Source organism: Phaethon aethereus (genome assembly GCF_964289735.1).
Source record: "Phaethon aethereus genome assembly, chromosome: 3".
NCBI lineage: Eukaryota > Metazoa > Chordata > Aves > Phaethontiformes > Phaethontidae > Phaethon > Phaethon aethereus.
Genome location: NC_138576.1, coordinates 34,425,421 through 34,445,876, shown reverse-complemented (window position 1 = coordinate 34,445,876; position 20,456 = coordinate 34,425,421). Strand labels below are relative to the sequence as shown.

The window sequence follows — 20,456 nt, the reverse complement described above, 5'->3', positions numbered from 1 at the left end:
CATAGAGCCAAAGACTGGCTATTCATTCAAAGACCCAGGAGGAGACAACTTTCTTGTTAGTCTCCTTGTCTTTGTGATCTTATGCATAAGAAATTCAATAGAACATGGCAGGAAGGTTAAAGCCCTGCGTCTTCCTAAGGAGGTTTGAGTTCCACATACCTGGCAACAGTTACTTTGAAACAAGGGTTGTCTCAGTCTATCACTGGAAATGTATTACGTGGTATGACCAATTACAGATAGTCCTCATGTCAGGGAGTTCAATTGGCTTCTGTCTCTTGTTCCTATAGGAAGTTGGATATTCTATTCAAAATTCAATAGCTTCAGAAAACCTTAAGAGTGTGGGACTGGGCCATGTCATGTAATTTTTGCAATTTGAAAGTCTGATATCTAAACCTGAGTTTGGCTAGACCTTGGCTTCCTTTATAATGAGTAGGTACACACAACTCTTTTGTGATTTAGCTTACATATTTAAATGCCTGTCTTAGGGTGATATGGATCAATCTCTGGACATGCCCATTTTTCTCCACTGACTACACAAGGAGCGTTGTGTGATTAGCTCAGGCCTAGGCATCTGCATGTTAGATGCCTAAGGGCATATAAATCCCCAAAATGAGAAGCCTGCTCAGGCTCAAGAAGGCTATCAGTCTGTGTCTCTGGTTAATGCCACAGAGAAGACAATTACACAGTTTTGGGGTGTTTGGGCCTACTCTGAACACACTGATAAGTCAGGTTCTACGGCCAGCACAGGTAGAAAGTGCCTGGTTTAGGAATTCTGGAAGTTCGAGACAGGAGATATTATGTGCTGTCAGATCAGAAACGTCCATTTACGCATCCAATGGCAAAGACAGTCTGTAGTACGCCTTCCCAACAGAAATACAGATTCTCAGGGAGATTAGGGGCAGGATCAAGTTTCATAGAATCATAGGATCACAGAATCATTAAGGTTGGAAAAGACCTTTAAGATCATCAAGTCCAACCATCAACCCAACACCACCATGCCCACAAAACCATATCCTGAAGTGCCACGTCCACACATTTTTTGAATACTTCTAGTGATGATGACTCCACCACTTCCCTGAGCAACCTGTTCCAATGTTTGACCACTCATTCAGTAAAGAAATTTTTCCTAATATCCAGTCTAAACCTCCCCTGGTACAACTTGAGGCCAATTCCTCTCGTCCTATTGCTAGTTACTTGGGAGACCAATGCCCACCTTGCTACAACCTCCTTTCAGGTAGTTGTAGAGAGTGATAAGGCCTCCCCTCTGCCTTCTCTTCTCCAGACTAAACAACCCCAGTTCCCTCAGCCGCTCCTCATAAGACTTGTACTCCAGACCCCTCACTAGCTTCGTTGCCCTTCTTTGGACATGCTCCAGCAACTCAATGTCCTTCTTGTAGTGAGGGGCCCAGAACTGACCACAGTATTTGAGGTGTGGCCTCACAAGTGCTGAGTACAGGGACACGATCACTTCCCTACTCCTACTGGCCACACTATTTCTGATACAAGCCAGGAGACCACTGGCCTTCTTGGCCACATGGGCACACTGCTGGCTCTTGTTAAGCCAGCTGTCAACCAGTACCCACAGGTCCTTTCCTGCCAGGCAGCTTTCCAGACACTCTTCCCCAAGCCTTGTAGCGTTGCATGGGGTTGTTGTGACCAAAGTGCAGGACCTGGCAGTTGGCCTTGTTGAACCTCATACAATTTACCTCTGCCCATTGAACCAGCCTGTCCAGATCCCTCTGCAGAGCCCTCCTGCCCTTGAGCAGATCAACACTCGCACCCAGCTTGGTGTCGTCTGCAAACTTACTGAGGGAGCACTCGATCCCCTCATCCAGATCATCAACAAAGATATTGAATAAGACCGGCCCCAGAACCAAGCCCTGGGGAACACCACTTGTGACCGGCCGCCAGCTGGATTTAACGCCATTCACCACAACTCTCTGGGCTTGGCCATCCAGCCAGTTCTTTACCCAGCGAAGAGTGCACCTGTCTAAGCCATGAGCCGCCAGTTTTATTACAAAACCAGTGTTTGTAACAAAACACCTAAATTTAGTTGTTTACACATAGCTGTATGCCTACAAGCTAACTAGGGGTGTAAGTGTCCATTAGATAAATGGAGTTCTGGTCAATACAGTCCATGCAGCTTTCAAAGTGATTCAGCCAACCAACCAGCCACATATAGGCATAGTTGGCCTATGCCTATATGTGTTAAGCATACACCTAGCAGGTGTATCGTTCCTTTTGAGATGTCCTAGAGTGGCCAAGACACCTGCATGGGGCTGGCAGCTACACCGCGGGGCCTACCAAGCCTAGGGAGCAGCTGTGCCCTTCTGCAGCAGAAGATGGATACACAAAGGGATCTGTTCTCCAAGGGCACTTTGATGCCTATATTGGGGCTTCTGAACGACACTCTCAGTTTGTCTTTCAGGGAGAAGAATGTCTTTCTAGGTTCCACTGCCAAAATTACTAGCTTGCCTGGTGCAGTCCAGGAGCCCTCCAGCAAATTTAATGACATCACGTAACCCTGTGTGAATTTCTGGCAAGTAAATGTCATTTCTTATCAGTGGTGTCAGGCAGCTGACCTGCTGCAGGACAGTTGAGCATCTAACCCAGGCAGTTGGTTTCAGTCCATCACAAGGGTGATGTAGGACCCTAGCTATAAATCAGGGGTTCCTGCACAGAAGCTCATTTAGACCATGTTGCATCCTACAACTGGATTGATTTCCTCTGAAGAAACTGGCTGCAGTCTTGTGCTGTGTTTGAAAGGCCAGTCTGGGAAGAAACTGAGCAGAATCTTAGAGGTTTAAGGACTAGACTGAGACTACTTCTCTGACCACCTAGACAGACTGTCTTAAGGTAACACACTCTTTTATTAATTTGTTCTGGTCTTGCCTTGGCTGTGACCTTTTACAGAGCCCGAATACAAGACACTCCAATAAGCAGAGCTTTAGTTAAGGTTTTCAGGGTTGTAATCATAACCCAGCAAAGAAGGGAAGAACTTCCACTGGCCTTAGTGAGCTTAATATACTGATCTGTAATGTCTAGCATGATCTATGTGAAGTCTTTTCTTCTCTGCAGATTAATTTTAGATTTCAATAGAAACAAATTTACGCAAATATACAACCTGACTTCTGAGTTTCCAGTTAGTTAATCATTTCCAATGACATTCACTAGAGGAAAATTATGGAGAACTTTATAAATTATCTTCAGTCAGCTACAGCTATAGCATATAAATCATTGTCATACCTATCTGACTTTGTACACTTGCCCAAATATATGTTGGTGTCTAAATATATGTTGGTGTCCAAGTATATTTGGACCGTTGTCCAAATGTATGTTAATAATACTGTAACTCGCAGACATTTTTGTTGTATTGCTGCCTTTCTGCATTTCTAAAATCTACCTTTGCATGTTTAAGTATCCACTATGAATCATTTTACATTATTTTGACTAAATTTCATTTTACCAACATTATTTATTTTGCCCTCTTCTGCCATTTATCAAAGTGGTTTTGTAGTCTATTCATATCCTCTAAGGATGCTTAATCCCTCCCAGCTTTATATCACCTTAATATGAGGTTGGTAAGACTCTCCATGGTTGTTAATTAACCTCTCTGGTATCCTATTCAAAACATCCTCACAAGATAATGATGAAGTATTACAATTACCTTATATTTAGATTTTAATAAATTTTTACAGTTATCACACTGATATACATGCAGCATTAGCTTCCAGAAAGTGATGTGGTAACCATTTTGAAGTCCTTATAAAACCATGTCCTCATGATAGGAAAAAAAAAAAAAGAATTTCAGTAGTCTGTGCTGTTTAAAATATATATTAAAGTATATAACCAGCAGTCAAATGCTTATGTTTTTTCATCAGCTTTATGAAAGTCAGTATTTGATGTGACAGTGGTCTGTGTTCCCCTAGGTCTTCTATCATTCTTCAGAAACGGTTATTGTAAGAACTCCTCCAGCCTGTGTAATGCAGAAGTCAAACTATTTGACTGAAACAGGTCCTCCCGGCTTTAGCACTTAGTCATCTTCTGTTGTACTGGAATACTTTGGTGAGCTCAAGTGCCAAAAATTCACCACCTTCTAAAAAATTACTATCAATTATGACTGTGAGATAACTGAAATTAATTTTTTTTTTAATTAAGATATGTCTTGTGGGGATCTGTTCAAGCTCTCAAATACAGCTCTAAGAAGCTATGTAAGGTGCTAGAGCCTCTTCGTGAATCCTGACTGCCTCCAGTTCACAACCAGAACTGGCAATAAGCTGCAAGTGTGAAAGAAGGCATTGTTCATGGAAAAAATGCACACACCTGGCAAAGTGCAGATCTGCCCCACCACAACCAAAGCTTAGAGTATTCTTGTCTGAAAAAGTCAACCTCGTGTCCTTCTAGGCAGCTGAGAGATGGTGGCAAGTAACGTGATAAAAATAGCAGATGACTTTCAGGGAAGGAACCCTTCGTTCCTGATTCAGCTGCACAACAGTGCAGCCAGGTCTCAATAGACACAAACTGGAGGCCCCATCACTGTCTTAACAAGTGATTCTTGCTGGATGTTGATCTACATAAGAGATGTTCAATTTTTCTTTCCTGAGCAAATGCACTTAGAAACTAGCTGCTGTCCAACGATAAGCTAAAGGACAAAAATCAACTGCATGAGAACTGAATCCACTGAAATTATTTGGATGGGTATTTGGAACATTTTGAAGGCTTGCATCATTGGTGCCACTGCCTTTTTTTAAAGTGTCATACCAACAAGCAGTCAACTTTGTTTCTAAAACTTGAGAGTTCTTCTAGCCTACCTGCTGATAATAAGCTCCTTTATAGCAGTGAACACCTTACAACATTTCTGGTTGGCTAGGAAAACCTGCACCACCCTGGCAATCCACCACCACCTGATTAGGCTTCAGCCAGCCTCATTTCTGTCAATTCTTGTGTAGATTTCCAGCAATATGGTATACCTAATTATTGACCCTCAAGAAATTCCAGAAATAAATCCCAGTACTTCAGGAAACTCCATCACATCACCCCAGCAGCACAGACTACTGTAAGTCAAAGCAGTCTTCTGCTCTTGGCACTGGCTTCCCATACCAATACCAAGTCAATTAATTTGACTCCCAGTTCTTATCAGTGTTCCAAGATCCAGATCCTTTAAAAATCCTCCTAAAGCTCCGTGATGAGATTTGGCTGATAGCTTTGCTCCTCCGTGTAGAACTGAGCTTTTTATAATAAGGTGCAGTTATTTGCACAAGAGACTGAGATTTCTTGCAGGAAGATCTTTAGTTTGTGGGATTAATTGCCATGCAAACTAAATATCATCAAAACATTCACCTGATTTTTGATGCATGCACAAGGCATGTTTCTGATGCTCTGCTGCCCCTAGTATAAACACAGTCAATGTGAATGAGCACTGACAAAAGCTGCAGCAGGGGAGGGGAAGCAGAGCTGGTCTATGCTGGGACCAGTTGATGTTGGTCAATGGAAGTAGGTAGGCAGCAGGCAGTCAAGACAAATGGGTTGCAGATACCAGAATTTCTTCAGTCAGTTCCTTCAAACTATGCCAGCAGTGTGAGAGGAGATATTGTGGAAGCAGGAAACAAATCTGCCTTTCCTCCAAATAAGGCCAAAGAAGAATGAAGTCTCCAAAAATGTGAGATATAAGCATGAGTTTTATAAAAGACTATTTTCCCCCAACTGCATCTCTAGCATCCAGCTTTACTGCTTGCCCTCTTATAACCTTGCTTGTGCCTTCTTGATGGGGACTTTTTATTCCACTGTCCACTGGCAAGAATGAGGCTGAACCTTCCTGTATACTACTTGCATTCCTGGATATCCCATTTCAAAAAAGTTCCAGTAGAGCTCAAAAACCTGTAGGAAAAGGTCACAAAGATGATGAGAGGAATGCCATGGCTTTCATGCTAGGTAAGACAGAATAGGGTAGGACCTTGTGTCTTGGAAGAAAAGCAATAGGTATTGAAGTGACAGAGGTCTATAAAAATTGAGTAGCATGGAGGCAAATAAGGAGCAATATACTCTGTTTCTCATTAAAAATAACTAATCAGCATCATATAAAATTATAATATTTTGTATTCTAACATATATACTAGATAATGTATTTAAACTGTATAACATTGTCTCACTATGTAACGGAGGTCAAAAGTGTATGCAAACAGTATAGATCCATTGGTGGCTATTAAAATGAAGATTCAGATGCAACCTTTTACTCTGGAGGTTTCTGAAGCTCTGATCTTTCATAAGCTGCAAAGATATGTCAGGGTAAAGACTGTTAAGGAACTGTGTTTCTTAAATCCTTCAGTAAGTATCCTTAAATGATCATTTCCAACACTAGAAGAGTGAGTGGGCAAGATTGACCAATTTGTGTAAGATCATCCTGTCATCCCATTATTGTGGAACGAGGACCACCTCCATTACTGGGGCTAAAAGAGAGGCACAGGGGATGGGCTGAATGTTGGGGTGGGTGTCTTGGCTGGGACCACCAGGTTTGATCTTGGACTGAGTGGGAGTAGCAGGGTCCTGAGGAGGCCAGCAGCTGGCATGATGGCGGCTAAGGGGTGTTGGAATGGCTGAACAGGCTTCATTAATCTCCATCAAGAGCAGAGGAGGAGAACTGTCTTGGCCAAGGTAGGTGACGGTGGGGGGAGGCAGAGATGTGGGCACCTGTGGCAGAGTGAGCCGTAGGACAGGCTTATAGCTCAGCCATAGAATCATAGAATCATTAAGGTTGGAAATGACCTTTAAGATCATCAAGTCCAACCATCAACCTGACACCACCATGCCCACTAAGCCTGGGTGAGCTGCAGCTGCAAATAAGCTTGCCTGAAGCAAGGCCTGGCAACCAGGGTATTCCCAGTTATTTCCTGTCCTAAGTGTGATTTCACCTAAGCATGATGCTGTGACAACTTGAATTAAAATGATCTTTCAGTTTAAAGAGAGTGGATTGGGAAACAAAATGATATCGTCTCTACACTTGTGATCCTGACATCCAGTTAAATGTTGGTACCTGCACTTGAAGAGGATGCTCAAACTGACGCAGCGGCAGAAAAAAGGCACAAAACTGAGTGAGGGAATGGGGAAGGTAATTTACGGTGAGAGGCTGAAGAAGCTTGACCTGTTTGGTTTACCAAGAAGAGGGCTGAGATGACTTGGCGATAGTGCACATCTTTGGGAGCAGTCGATATACTGCACACCACAGAACTGTCTTTAAGGAAAAGGCAGAAATCCATGAGTGTGAACTGAAGCCTGACAACTCCAGTTAGAAACAAAGAACACATTTTTAATCATAAGGGTGAGAGCAGCTACTGAAACAATGTACTAAGCCTTCAGTTCATCGGGTCTTCACTCCAGGCAGTGTTTCTGTCCAGAACGCATGCTCTAGCCAAAGACATAGTACTCCGCCACTGACCCTGCCAAATCCATCCATAAATGGCATGTCAGTTTTACCCCCAAACTCTCGAGGGGGTTAGGAGCAGCTGAAACTGGCTGGGTACCACACTATTGTCCCCTCTGGCACCTGTGTATTCCTTGAGGTCCACCTCACCACAACCCTTCCCACGGCTAGTGGACAACCCGTGTTTGCACACTGCTGGTAACACGGCTGCATCTGTCACCAAATAAGTATTCTGCTGCACAGACCACTGCTCTGGGGCAGCTGCCACCCCCTCTTCTCCATAAACATCCACGCCCACTTGCTTTTCTCATAACCCTTTAGGGTACACCGAGGTCTCCTCCAAAATGAGAAACCCCCCTCGGGGTGCACCTCGTCGGAGGGGCAATTTCCTCCTCCATCTCCCTGCGGACCACGGGTTTCCTCCAGGGCCGCCCTGGGGCCCCGCGGCCGGGCGCGGGGACCGCCCGGACGCCTCCGCGCCGCCGAGGCCAGCCACCGCCGGGGCCCGGCGCGGCGGGCGGTGTGGGGCGGGCGGGGGACGGGGAGTGCGTTCTCCTGTGGAAATCCCGGCGCCTCCAGCTCCGCCCTGCGCCTGTCCGTGGGCTGGGGGCGGGCGAGGGAGCAGCCCCACCGCCGCCGCCCCGCCCCGCCATGCCGCAGCCGTAGGCAGCCCGCGGCCGCTCCCAGCCCTCGGCCTCCCCGGCCTCCGGGCGGCGCGGCGGCGGGCCCGGCCCGGCCCTGCCCGATGGGCAGCCTGCTGAGCGGGGTTAGTTTCAAGGAGCCCACCACGGTGGAGGACTGCGACTCCACCTGGGAGACCGACTCGGAGCCCGAGGCGGCGGATCCCGGCGGGGAGCCGCGGCGGCAGGAGGGGGTGTGCACCGCCGCGGGAGGCGGGGAAGAGCCGGCCCAGCCGCCCGCCGCAGACTGCCGGCCCCAGGAGCCCCCGTCGCCCCCGTCCCCGCCGCCGGAGGAATGGGAGCGGGCAGAGGCGGACGCAGCCGGCCCCGAGCAGGTACCGCCAGCGCCGGGCGCGCCCCCGCCTCGCCCTGCCCGCGGGCCCGGCGGCCGTGCTGCGGTGGGCCGGGGCAGGCAGGCACGGCCGGCGCTTGGCGCCGGACCGGGCAGGGCGCTCCTGCCGCTGCCCCGCTGCGCTCCCCGGCGCGGGGAGAACGGGCGGCGCCGAACCGAGCCGCCGGGCCGTGCCGTGCCGTGCCGGGGCAGCCCCGCTGCCGCCCGCCCTACCCGCTCCGCGGCAGCCGCCGGCCGGAGCAGGGGCGCGGGGCTGCCGGCGGCGAGGCGGCGCGGTGCGGGGTCCTTGCCGTTGCATGAAGAGTGACGGCGGCTTGAGATAAACCCGCTCTTCACCTGGAGTAGAAACGGGCTGGTCCCCCGCCGCCGCGTTATGGTAGCCCACGCACCGCGGCCTTGAAGTCTCTGTCGGTCGCTGCCGCTGTTTGTGGGGAAGGTTCTGCTTTACATTAAATGTGTAGTCTTGAACTTGGCCTCTTCGTTAAATGGGTTAAGTATGTGAATATCGGCTCATACGTGGCAAGGGATTTGTGACGACTCCGTGGGAGCAAGTTTCAGTCTTTTAGGAACCTTTAAAAATGCCGGCCCTAAGGAAATAAAGGGTTGCTTTGCCAATAATTTCATTTGAGTTAGAATTGAAGGCAGGGTGGAGCTTCTGGATTTTTTTTTTTTTTAGCTTGTTAGATGTATTGTGTTTATATTTGGTTCAAAAATTCTGCAAAATTAAATAAGCATAAATGGTTTTCCTTTTTCTGCTTGATACGTAGTGATACCAATGCCTGATAACTGAGCGTGAAGGGGTGTCGCTTGTTCAAGTAAGCGTGTTGTGCCTGTAGGTATGGCCAAAGCTGGTCTTGCAACAGGAAAAACGAAAACAGATGCCTGTTTGTCATTGATGTGTGATTGATGGGCAATAATAAAGGGAAGTGTTTAGTGCAGTCACAGGGAACTTCCCTGTTTAGGCTTGACTTTAACCTATTACGTGTGTGTTGCAAGGAGTGGAATGAAAAATTTTTTTTCTCGTTTCGCCTTTGGTTTTGTTGTAGAGACTTACTTTACGAGACTAAAGAATACAAAACTCCTAGCTGCAGTATGGTTATAAAGAAATTACAAAGACAGTAAAGTTGTTGGTAGCAAGTTGAAGTCTCTGCACACTAATGCTTCATTTTTGTTTTTTTTTCAATGAGTGCAGCTTTTTCAAGTGTTCTCTGAAGTCAGTGGGATTATTTCCATTGACCTTGGTGGGCTCTGGTTGTTTCAAGTCACAGCCAGTGAAGTACAAGTTCTCGTACATACGTATTTTCTCTAAGCAGGTTTTTGTTTTGGGGTTTAGTGGTTCTTCTTACTAGGCTTTCAATTTAAGTTCTGAGAAACAAGTAATAGAAAATGGTTAAAGAAAGTGTTAGAACTGCAATTTGCCTTGTCCATGGCTATTCATTTTCTTGCACAGGATGCAACAATGGCGATTAAGTTAATGTGCACATGACGAATAGTCTTTGCAAATAGAATGATTTCCTGTTCAAAATGAGTAGAGTCTCTTCATTTTCATGTTCAGTTACTTATTTCATCTTGTGCTAGCACTTGCTAGGCTACTTTGAAGTCTTGCATTTGGAAATTACAGTCAACCTGTTGATTTAAATAAAATTCAGGCTCGTTGGAAGGACATTTCATAATCTTCCTTTTGTGTTTTGTTTTATTTTATTTTTTAATTTGGGTTTAAAGTGTGTGGTGTTAAGTATTCAGCAGGGAGATTGTCAGTGTTTGACCAAACAGTAGGCAAATGCATGCACTTCTATATGTTTATGTTGCTGAAATCCATCATGAAAAATAATCTTTTTTTATATTACACAAATCCGCTATTTAGTGTGTGTGTATGGTTATTATCTACTTTCTAACTGTTTCAGAGTGGTGATGGAACTGAGCTGACAGCCAAGCCAAAGAGAAGCTTCTATGCTGCAAGAGATTTATACAAGTACCGACACCAGTATCCGGTAAGAATATTTTATGGTTTGAAATTGGCTTTTTAGTAGAAGACAGCACACAACCCAAACAGTCCTAAACCTTTGTGGTGTCTAATAAATATGAGGAATGAGAAGACTCAAAAAGCTGATGCAGAGGCCCAACATATGCCAGTGGGAGAGCAGTGAAACTAGTGCAACGTCTTTTCATCCCGGGTGTACATGCAAACACGTGAGATGTGTAAGCCTGGCAGCAGCGGTAGGAGGCCAAAAAAAGGCTTGCGCCTTGAACATCAAAGTGGGTAGATGATAGAGTTTGGACTTATTATTATTTGTGTCTTGGGAAGTTCCTTGAGACCAAAGTCAAGGTGCTAGATGCTCAGACCTCTGCCTCAGTAGGAGAAGGTACCAACCGGAAGGAACTTACAGATCCTTAAACTGAATCTTTAAGTGCCTGAGGAATTCTAAGTGATTTCCAGTGTTCATAGAACTCTGACATTTTTTAGTCCTCAAATTATTTGGAGAGCTCTGTATCACTTTCCGAATGCTCTTGATCGATTTTTGTAGGCTGATAATGTCTTATTTCTTTTCTTTCAGCAGAACTTTAAAGATCTTCGATACCAAAATGACTTGTGCAATCTCCGCTTTTACAAAAATAAAATCCCTTTTAAACCTGATGGTGAGTAATCTGTGGCAATAATAGTGATAACAAAAGAATGGTCACTAATAATAGTGATGAAGTGAAACTAGTGATAATTGTGGTGCTGACAAATTAAAGGGGTATAGTTATATATTGTACGACTTGAACCTCCCATGTTGGAGTAATGTGTTGATAACATGGGAGCAGGTTATGCTTAAATCAGAGTTAGCCTTTGCTCTAGGGAGGTGGTGCTTTTTCTCTTGCATTTTCAGCATGATGTAGTACAGGGCGTTGTTTGTACCACTGCTTTACAGTAGTGGCACTACCTTTTATTAAACAAAGGTAAAGTTGCTCCGCTATGCTGCCCAAACTCTTGCTGCTTGAATAGGAGTGGCAGGGATAGGGGTGTTATCCCTAGCGCTGTGTAAGGGAAAGAGAATGTGTTGTAACTACCTTATGTGTGATTATTATAATAACAATAATAAATTCATTTCTCAAAGTCCCTAGCGATTCTGGTAGTAGAGCAGGCACCTCATATGGGAGGTTCTGCACAAACACAGGATGAGCTGAAAGATGACAAACCCTGCTCTAGGAAGTTTGCAAGCAAAGTATGAGAGACAAGAGGGTAGCAGACAGATGGGGAAGCCGAATGAGGCAATAAACTAGTCTTGGTTAGAATGGTAGATACAAGTCTTAGCACATGAGAGCTTAGCCATTGGCCAAAAAAATTTTGCAGGCAAAAAAATAAGCTTTTGAGAGTTTTAAAAGAATGATGAGGAGGCTACTTTGAAGGTGTTTGCAGAAAGATCCTCTCAGCATGGGAGCAGCTTGGGAGGAAATACCGAAGTGCACATGGGAGTACAGAACAAGTGAGACGTGGAGGCTGCTATTGAGGCAGAATCCTGTCAGAGGCAGGATCAGTCTCATAGCAACAAATGTGTTCCGATAAGGTAGGAAGGGACAGGTCACAAAAGGGTTTGCAAGTGAATGTGTATGGGTTTTGTTTGATGTTATAGAAAAGGGCTTCACAGTGGAAGAATGCAAAGCAAAAAAAAAAAAAAAAAAAAAAAAAGGCAATATAAAAAAGCCATGGTCTAGAAACATGATCTTACCAGCAGCATTCAGGGTAGATATAAGCGTGACAAAAGGGCAGTTTTCAACGTCAGGAAAGAGGATGTTGAGGTACTAAGCGTCAAAGTTCTGACAGGAAGAGATGATCTTCTGGATGGGAAGGAATGTTATATAGAAGGGTCTAAAGATGTACATATAGGAAGGTTGAAGATAAGAGCTGTTTATAGGCAAGATAGTGATAATATCCTCAGCAAGTGAGAAAACAAGTCAGGTCATGTGAAAGAAAGGTAAGACAGACCTTTGTTTTAATCATCTTGAGCTTTATCTCGACATCCACAGGCAGATGCTGAAGACTGTGTTTTTAGCCTGACTGGAAGAAGAGTTAGATCTGTGAATTACCGGTACAGAGGTAGCAAATTCAGGAGACATTACACAGAGAACAGATACAGAAAGGAAGAGAAGGACACTGAGGTCCATGTGAACCTGAGGAGCATGTGAACCTGAAACTGAAAGCCAGAAAAGCTGGGGGGGGTGGAGGAGATTCTTTAAAGTGCAAAATGAAGGAGCAATTCCAGAGGATTAGCCATGAGAAGAGACAGTCAGGAAAGCTAGAGGAGGGATTTCCTCCTAAAATTTGTAAAAAATAAATTTTATCCTAATGTTTTAGGAGAAAATCACAGTTGGTAGTGTCAAACGTAGCTGATGAGCCATGGAGGCTGAAGTGTTGAAGGCTGTGAGCTCTGGTTATATAGAAGTTTTTATTGAGAATAGGAAGGAGTCGCCACCACCTTGACCTAAGTCTGTGGATCTGTAAGAGTGTTCAGAGGGAGTCTAAGCTACCATGTTAGGGATTGAACTACTGGGGAATGTTATTAAAAAAAGACATTTCTAGTACAATACTAGATCTGAAGTTTAATTCTGTGACCTACAGATTTAGCTTGTGGTTCTGACTTAGACATAGCCTCTCTCTGCCCTGGAATTGAGCAGCAAGTTTTCCAGTACTTGAAATATGAAGGTTGGATACAGTGCAGTGGTGGTGGGGGGTCCTCTTTGTAAGGTCCTTTTCTAGCCTTGCCTGCACTGGAAACCCCATGTTCTTGGCAGCCCCTTTGACTGGCTGCTTTCTCTGTTTCTTGACGAAAAGTACCAAATAGGTTCTCCTTTGTCACTGAGACTCAAGTGGAAATTTTCACTGGGGGGAGAGAGATCTCAAATGTATAATAGGAGACTGTCTGTGTGGGGCTTTGGGCTTCTTAGGACGCTCCTATGCTATTTGGCTTTGGGAGAGGCCGTGTGGCAGTGGTCAAACTGTTGTTTTTTTCAGAGTAGGAACAGGCTAACTCTGAGCATTCATTCATGGAAAGAGACTGTACAGGTTTTGAGACGAGGAACATTCTTTTATGTACTTTGTGTATTTGTGCAGTGCCTGGAAAAGTGCCCTGGCCCATGGCTGAATTTCACGAGCATGGTCTCAGTGTGAAGAATGATTAATTTCCTTTTACATGTACTTTGTCCCCCTTTTCTATCACTGTGTCTTTCCAAGAGGAACTGACTGAACTCCACAACTGTTCTGAGACCACTGAAAGCTGAAATTCTCTTTGTTGAGCATGACCTGAGAACCCAAGGTCAAACTCATAGCAATGGCAGCAAGACTCTTGGCCACAGCAAACTGAGAAAAATTTCCCATTCATAATGTTATTTGCAGCTGGAGAGAATCCTGGAATGGGAGATTTCTTAGAGTTGAGGCTTTGTTCTATTAATATTATTTTATATTAATATATGCGCGCAGAGTTTTGTCATGTTAAAGCAATGACAAGTGATTCATGATGCAATGTTTTATGTAAATGTTTTTTTAATTACCAGTCAGTGTGATAAAGGGATCTAGGACATGAGAACTTTTGGGGAAGTATGTTTTACAGAGGTTATTTCACGTACCCTCTGCTGGTAAGTAACTCATTGTAAGTCAGTTGGCTTTGTTTATACTGAAATTTGATAAATCTCTTTTTAATTAAGTTTTAGTAACTAAATTAATTTTGAATTAAAATTAATTTATTTATGCTGTAATAGACCTTATTTCACATAGTATGTGAAAGAGAATTAAAGAATGTATTCAATTATTATGTTAACATGGCAGGTACTGTATGTAGCTGAATGCTGTTTTTGATGGCTACCTGACAGTTTTCAAATTTTTTTTGTGCAGGGGTTTATATTGAAGAAGTCCTAAATAAATGGAAAGGAGACTATGAAAAACTGGAGCATAACCACACTTACATACAGTGGTTGGTCACTTATTACCTATTTCTGTTTCAAAGCATTAATTTGATTAATTGTTCATATACTGTGAGCCATAATGCACTTTTTCTTTTAACAGGCTTTTCCCACTGAGGGAACAAGGTCTGAACTTCTATGCTAAAGAATTAACTACATATGAAATTGAGGTAATACAAATTGAGCTCATCACATTAATTTTGATACATAGCTGCTTTTTGTTATATAGAGTTGTTTTATACAATGCAGAAGTACTTGCTTTAGTGCCACTTAGAGTTTTGGATGTATTCTTTGTTTATTAGGAATTCAAGAAAACAAAAGAAGCAATTAGAAGATTCCTTTTGGCTTACAAAATGATGTTAGAGTTTTTTGGAATAAAACTAATTGATAAAACTGGAAACGTAGCACGAGCTGCTAACTGGCAAGAAAGATTTCAACATTTGAATGAGTAAGTAATGGCACGCACTCCACTCTCTAGAATTGCCACAGAATGTCTTTAGTCTTTTGTTTTGTAAAGAAAGGGAAGATAGATTTTCCAAAGATTGCCTGGAAAAAGAGAAAAAGAAATAGTCAGTGCCTGGTTTGTGTCTGTATGTGTGTGTTCCTCCTTCCCCTTTTTTTGATTGTGCTTCTCACCCATTACCAGTCTAACTGACATCACTGAATTCCCTGAGTATACAACTTGACATGGTGCTGAAGAAGATCATGGTTCCGAATTAATTTATGTCATGCTACTGAACGCATTTTCACCTGATCCTAAAGTGCTGCTTCTCAGTTGGAAAGAACGAGTGTCTTATCTTTGTATTCACATTTCTTTCTGAGAAAAGTCAAATTCTCCACACATGTATGAAAGCTAAATAACAAGATTTCATTCCCTCCTCAAAACATGAAATATTATGTATTTAATACTCTAATTGCAATGCTTAACTAGGGAGGTTTAGACATGCATTAAGTCAAACTCTAGCCCAGCTTGCAGCAAATTACATCTGTTACTTTTCATTGGCATTGTGTGGGGCAGAAAGTTACACTGCATTTTGTCCCATGCACACTAGTTGTACCAAAATCTCTTTAAAATCTTGTGATCACTTTCCTAATACCTCTGGCCTTAGAGCTGAAGACTGTTTTCTTGCAGTGTTTTGTACTTCCATCCAAATAAAAGATTGTAGATAGAATTGCTGATGGATCATTTTGGGTGAATAATGGAAATAATTTGTTATTCATTTTACTTGAGCCAATATGGGTGTGGGCTCAGGCTCATGCCACAGATAAAACAGGGTTTCAGGAAGCCCAAATGTTACTCACTGCACATTTTTACACTGTAATTACTATAGTCTCACCAGTGAGTAGCTATGCAGTTTTAAGTTACGAATTGGGACTCTTCTTACCTAATATTAGTCACCTAAAATTTAGGCATTTAAGTTTTACTGTTTACTTAGGTGTACTTTATGTGGGAAAGAGCTCTTCACAAGCACTTCCAGAAGATAGTTCATTCCATTTATCTTTGACACTTCTTAGGACAGTGGGACTTGCTCTCCAGAGGTGCCTGTTTTTCTCCCAGCACTGGCTGTATCAGAAGTGCAGGTAGCTAGTCCAGACTGGAGATCCAGCTTTTAAATAGCTTAAGTGAAATGCAGTGAATCCTGTTCTGTAGCTCTATTACTGAGAGACTTTTTACAAAGTGACTGGGTTTTCTCCTCAGAAAGAATACGTGCAGCAGAAGGAATCAAAATCAGTACATACTTTGATTTTAATTTTTTTCTAGCCTGTTGCCTCAGTGCATTTTACAGACATTAATTTTCACTCACAACATGCTAGCAAAGGAGGTGTTAGCAAGCTTCAGCAGCTGTGAGAAATTAAAGTACAGGAAGTGATAAAAAGGAGTGAAGAATTGTAGTTCCAGTTCTGTATCTGTAAGGTGCTTTTTTTTTTTTTTTCCTGATTCAATGGAATTTTTTCACCCTTTTCTTCCAAAGGTCTCAACACAACTACTTGAGAATTACTCGAATTCTGAAAAGTCTTGGTGAGCTTGGATATGAGAGTTTCAAATCTCCCCTGGTAAAATTTATTCTCCATGAAGCTCTTGTGGAAGATACCATTCCCAACATTAAGCAAAGTGCTCTAGAATATTTTGTGTATACTATTAGAGACCGAAGAGAAAGGAGGAAACTCCTGAGATTTGCCCAGCAACATTATATGCCCTCAGAGCATTTTATCTGGGGACCCCCAAGAAAACAGAAATCAGAGGGAAGCAAAACAAATAAAAAGCCAGCATCTCCAATTTCTATTCACAATAGTTACATTTCTAAGCATAAGAAACCAAAAGAGCCTAAGAATACACCAGCAAGTGGAAGCTCAGCTGCTAAAACAACTGAAGAAAGAAAGGCAGAACTCACAAAAAACGGGGAAGAAAATGACCAGGATAACCAAGAAATGAACTGTGATGCTGTTAGGCAGAGCAACAGTGAAAAGAACAGTGATACCGATACTGGTCAGCTTTCAAAATCAGAAGAAATTCATGATACATCAGACAGAAAGGAGGAGGCTTCTCATTCCAAAAAAGATGATGGAAATCTGAATAGTGACTGTGGAAATCACCCAGGCACTATAGAGAAAGATTTATGTGACACTGAGAATTCTTCAAATAACACATCAGCAGATCTACAAGATAACCTTGATAAGGATACGCTTTCAGGGGGGACCGCCACAAAAAACAAGGAAGAGCTCAAATCATGAGCGTGAGGTTAAAAATCATTTATGTTTCATATTGAATGAAGCAAATTATTCATTGCTCCTTCATTTTGGGTGAAATTTCCATCTAGTGTAGTATAAAATGTTCATGAGACTATGCTTGTTGCAAATGCATTAGATTAGGCTTTGTTAGGCTCATGAATGTTATTTTTTTCAAACTCAGTTTATCAGCAGTCAACCAGGTGTGGCTCTTTGAAACAATCATGTATGTTCAAAACTAAGAAATTAATTATCTTTTCCAGACAGATTGCATAGGAAAGCTTATCTATTTTTTTTGCCATTAATTTCACCCGGTGTTTAAAAAAAAAAAAAAAAAGAAAGTGTAACTTACTAGGAAAGCCTTGGAACATAAGATTTTTTTTAAAGTTTATTTTAATATGCTTTAGGTGTTGATTTCCTCTTATGAAATGACTAGAAATAATTTTGAGAGCACAGTTTTTTCCCTAGTGGGTTGTTTTTTTTTTTTTTTTTTAGGAACTATGTTCATGTTTAATGGCAGTATTTGCACAGCATCTTTTACCTTAGATTAGCATCCTTGTCGGAGACACTTAGTAACGGATATCAAAATGTCCTATGCAGCTGGGTATCATTGTACATGGAATAAAAGTTTAACTTACAATGAAACTGTATCCACAGCTTCTGGGTGCAAGGGAAGTTGCACTTTAGACTTCTTTTAGTCCACGTTAAGTTCTCACTTCTTCTGACTTATTTGTTGCTACTACTAATTTGGGGGAGTGATCTCTGGTCACTCAGATTTGGTCTCAGTGTGAAAGCTGTCTGTTGATCAGCTGTAATAAAACAACTCCCCCAGCTGGGTTCAGCATCTGGAAGGCCTCTGGACAGCTGAAAAGTAGTGTCTTTACCACAAAGCACTGCTTAATCATCAAAGCCATCAGAGAAAATGTCACCAGGCCTGTCCAGCTGGATTGTAGCTGAACTTGGATGTTTCTTGGCCAGTTTTGGGTAAGGTCTGCACAATGCTGAACCCCCTGCTGCTGATCTGGGAGAGAAAAGCAGTCCTGATGCTTCTTTCCAGCTGTCTGTTTGCTCTCTATCAGAGGTCCTTCACAGTTTAATGTTATTTTGATTATTGGCTAAATCCTGAGGGAGGCCAGACTGCTGGCCCGGCTGGAGCCCAGCAGGTAGGGATTTCCCAATTAAGATCTTTCCCAACTTTCTTCACTGAAGGACTGTCTGCTTTCCCTGAGTAGCCTCTTCTGACTTCATGCCATTCAGTCAAACAAGGTAGTACCCAGCAAGTTAATTGTGTAGCATACGAATCAAAAAATAATGCAGGTGGAACTCACACTTCCTACAGTCCTAAAATAGTCTAAAATTTCTGTATGTGTTTTCTATTTAAAAGTGTATACATTATCCACTGCCTTTAATGTATTTTTGGTGACATGTTATGAGGCAAGTGGCTGATTAGTGTTTGAGCATCAGAGTGCTACAGGGCTTTATTCAAGTCTTAAATTGACAAAGTCTTCAGGGGTTTCAGAGCATAGACAAAATATCTTGTATTTTTCTGTTTCACTAATTCCCATCATGGCAGTGCATCATCCATTGCTTTCCCCACATAGCACTGTTTCTTGGGATCAAATAGAGTGGCAGTTAGAGGTCTTGGTACCCATGGACAATGATTAGGCTCTTTCCACCCTAAAGAGGCAGGGAAGATGTATCCCTTCTTTTCCTGTGCTGACTTGCAAGGACTTTTTTTAAGGGTAACCCAGATCACTCAAGGAGGCCTTAAGTCTGTCCGAGCAGAAATGCCCCAGAGAATTCCTCCCGCAGCCACGGCCTCTTTAAAGCTGGAAGGGTGCTGAGGAGCCTTTCACAGTACCCTGGACTTGAACTAGGATCCCCTGGTTCATGTTTGCCTCTGACCTTCAGAGCAGAAGGGGACAGAAAATGCTGAGATAAAATTGATCCGTGTAGTTAAGGACTCTGATGCCACGTGTATGCACAGGGAGGACAACTTCATGTTCTGCCTATGACTTTTTAAATATTGAGTGCCTAACCATGCCAGCTCAATAGCGTTGTTTTTACATACTTATTTCTTGAATGGCATAGGGAAAATTTATACCCTGTGTATGAGGAACATAACTATAAGGTAGGTAGTTATACAGATCCTTCAATTTATGGACTTCAGTATTAAGGTGAAACACTTTAAAAAAATGCATAGTGTTCAAGTGAAATAAGGGGTGCTGGGGGTGTTATATTTATACTGTAATTTGATTGAACATTGATGACCTCAGGAGATCTTTTCATCTTTTGTCTGCAGAACAAAAAAAAAAAAAAAAAAGAAATCTTGCTCTAATTTTAAACCAGAAAGCTCTCAGCATGTGCATCCAAAAGATTTCTCTGCAGTATGGTATTCTGTTACTGTGACACAGCTTTCACCTATACATGCTTGCTGGTTCTCCACTCATAATTAAGTAATGTACTTTTAATCTGGCAGGGCTGTCTTCACTAAGGGCCCAGTGTATCTGAAAATACAGCCAAGAACTTTGGGACTCGCATCCTTACAAACTCTGCAATTTATTTTTTTTTAAATCCACAACTCAGTATTCTACCAGTTTTCATAGAAGTGAGAAGAGTAGCGGCATACCAGTTGCCTACACAGAACTGTGGGGATGAGGTGAGTGAGGTTTTTTGTGTCAGGTGGGCTCCTGCCTTCTCATAGCTTTATCAACAGAATTACTCCCATGGGACACTTCAGCTTTAACTAGCAAATTTTGCTGTGTGTAAAGTCTGATGGTTTATCATTCTTTTCATGGAGGAGTTGTTTCTTCTCATTTTGCAAGTGCTTAAAAGGAGGATTCATTGCAGGGCAATCATGCAGTGTAGCATCCCACTGAGCCTTGTGAGGATCAAGTGGGTGCACTGTATACATTCCATTACAGAATCACGGCCTTAGCAACCAGAAGAACCCTGTGCTTGAAGTTTCTGAGTATTGGCTTTCAGGTTTACAGTACGATACATCTTGAAATGATTGTGTTCTCATAAACGCCAGTACTCGGTTACTTAACTGTTACTTCTGAAACTGAGGATGTGCAAAGAAAATCAGGACATTGGCTCACTGTTAAACTTGTTTTTGTCTCGCTATACACTTAAGTATTCAGGAATTTATGTGTACTTACTACAATAATGTAGTTTGGCCCAGTGTTTTACTAGAATCTGAGCTATTCATTTATTAATTGAACAGAACCTCCTATACAGGGGTTCTTTCCTAGTAAGTACATCTGGGTACTGGTACTGTTAAGTGGGAGTAGTGTGTATAGGCACACACACCTGTGAATTTGATTTTAAGTGTCCTATGGTG

At 42.7% G+C, this 20,456-nt stretch overlaps 1 protein-coding gene across 1 annotated transcript; it reads left to right on the top strand.

The window, feature by feature from the left end:
* Positions 1–7,835: 7,835 nt before the first annotated feature.
* On the top strand, positions 7,836–17,119 carry OGFRL1 (opioid growth factor receptor like 1; the record flags this gene model as incomplete). The annotated part of the gene is made up of 7 exons (XM_081997696.1): positions 7,836–8,432; positions 10,354–10,440; positions 11,005–11,086; positions 14,319–14,397; positions 14,490–14,556; positions 14,689–14,834; positions 16,360–17,119. Exons 1-7 carry the CDS (start codon positions 8,163–8,165, stop codon positions 17,117–17,119), a joined length of 1,491 nt encoding a protein of 496 aa, XP_081853822.1. The 5' UTR covers positions 7,836–8,162.
* Positions 17,120–20,456: the final 3,337 nt, after the last annotated feature.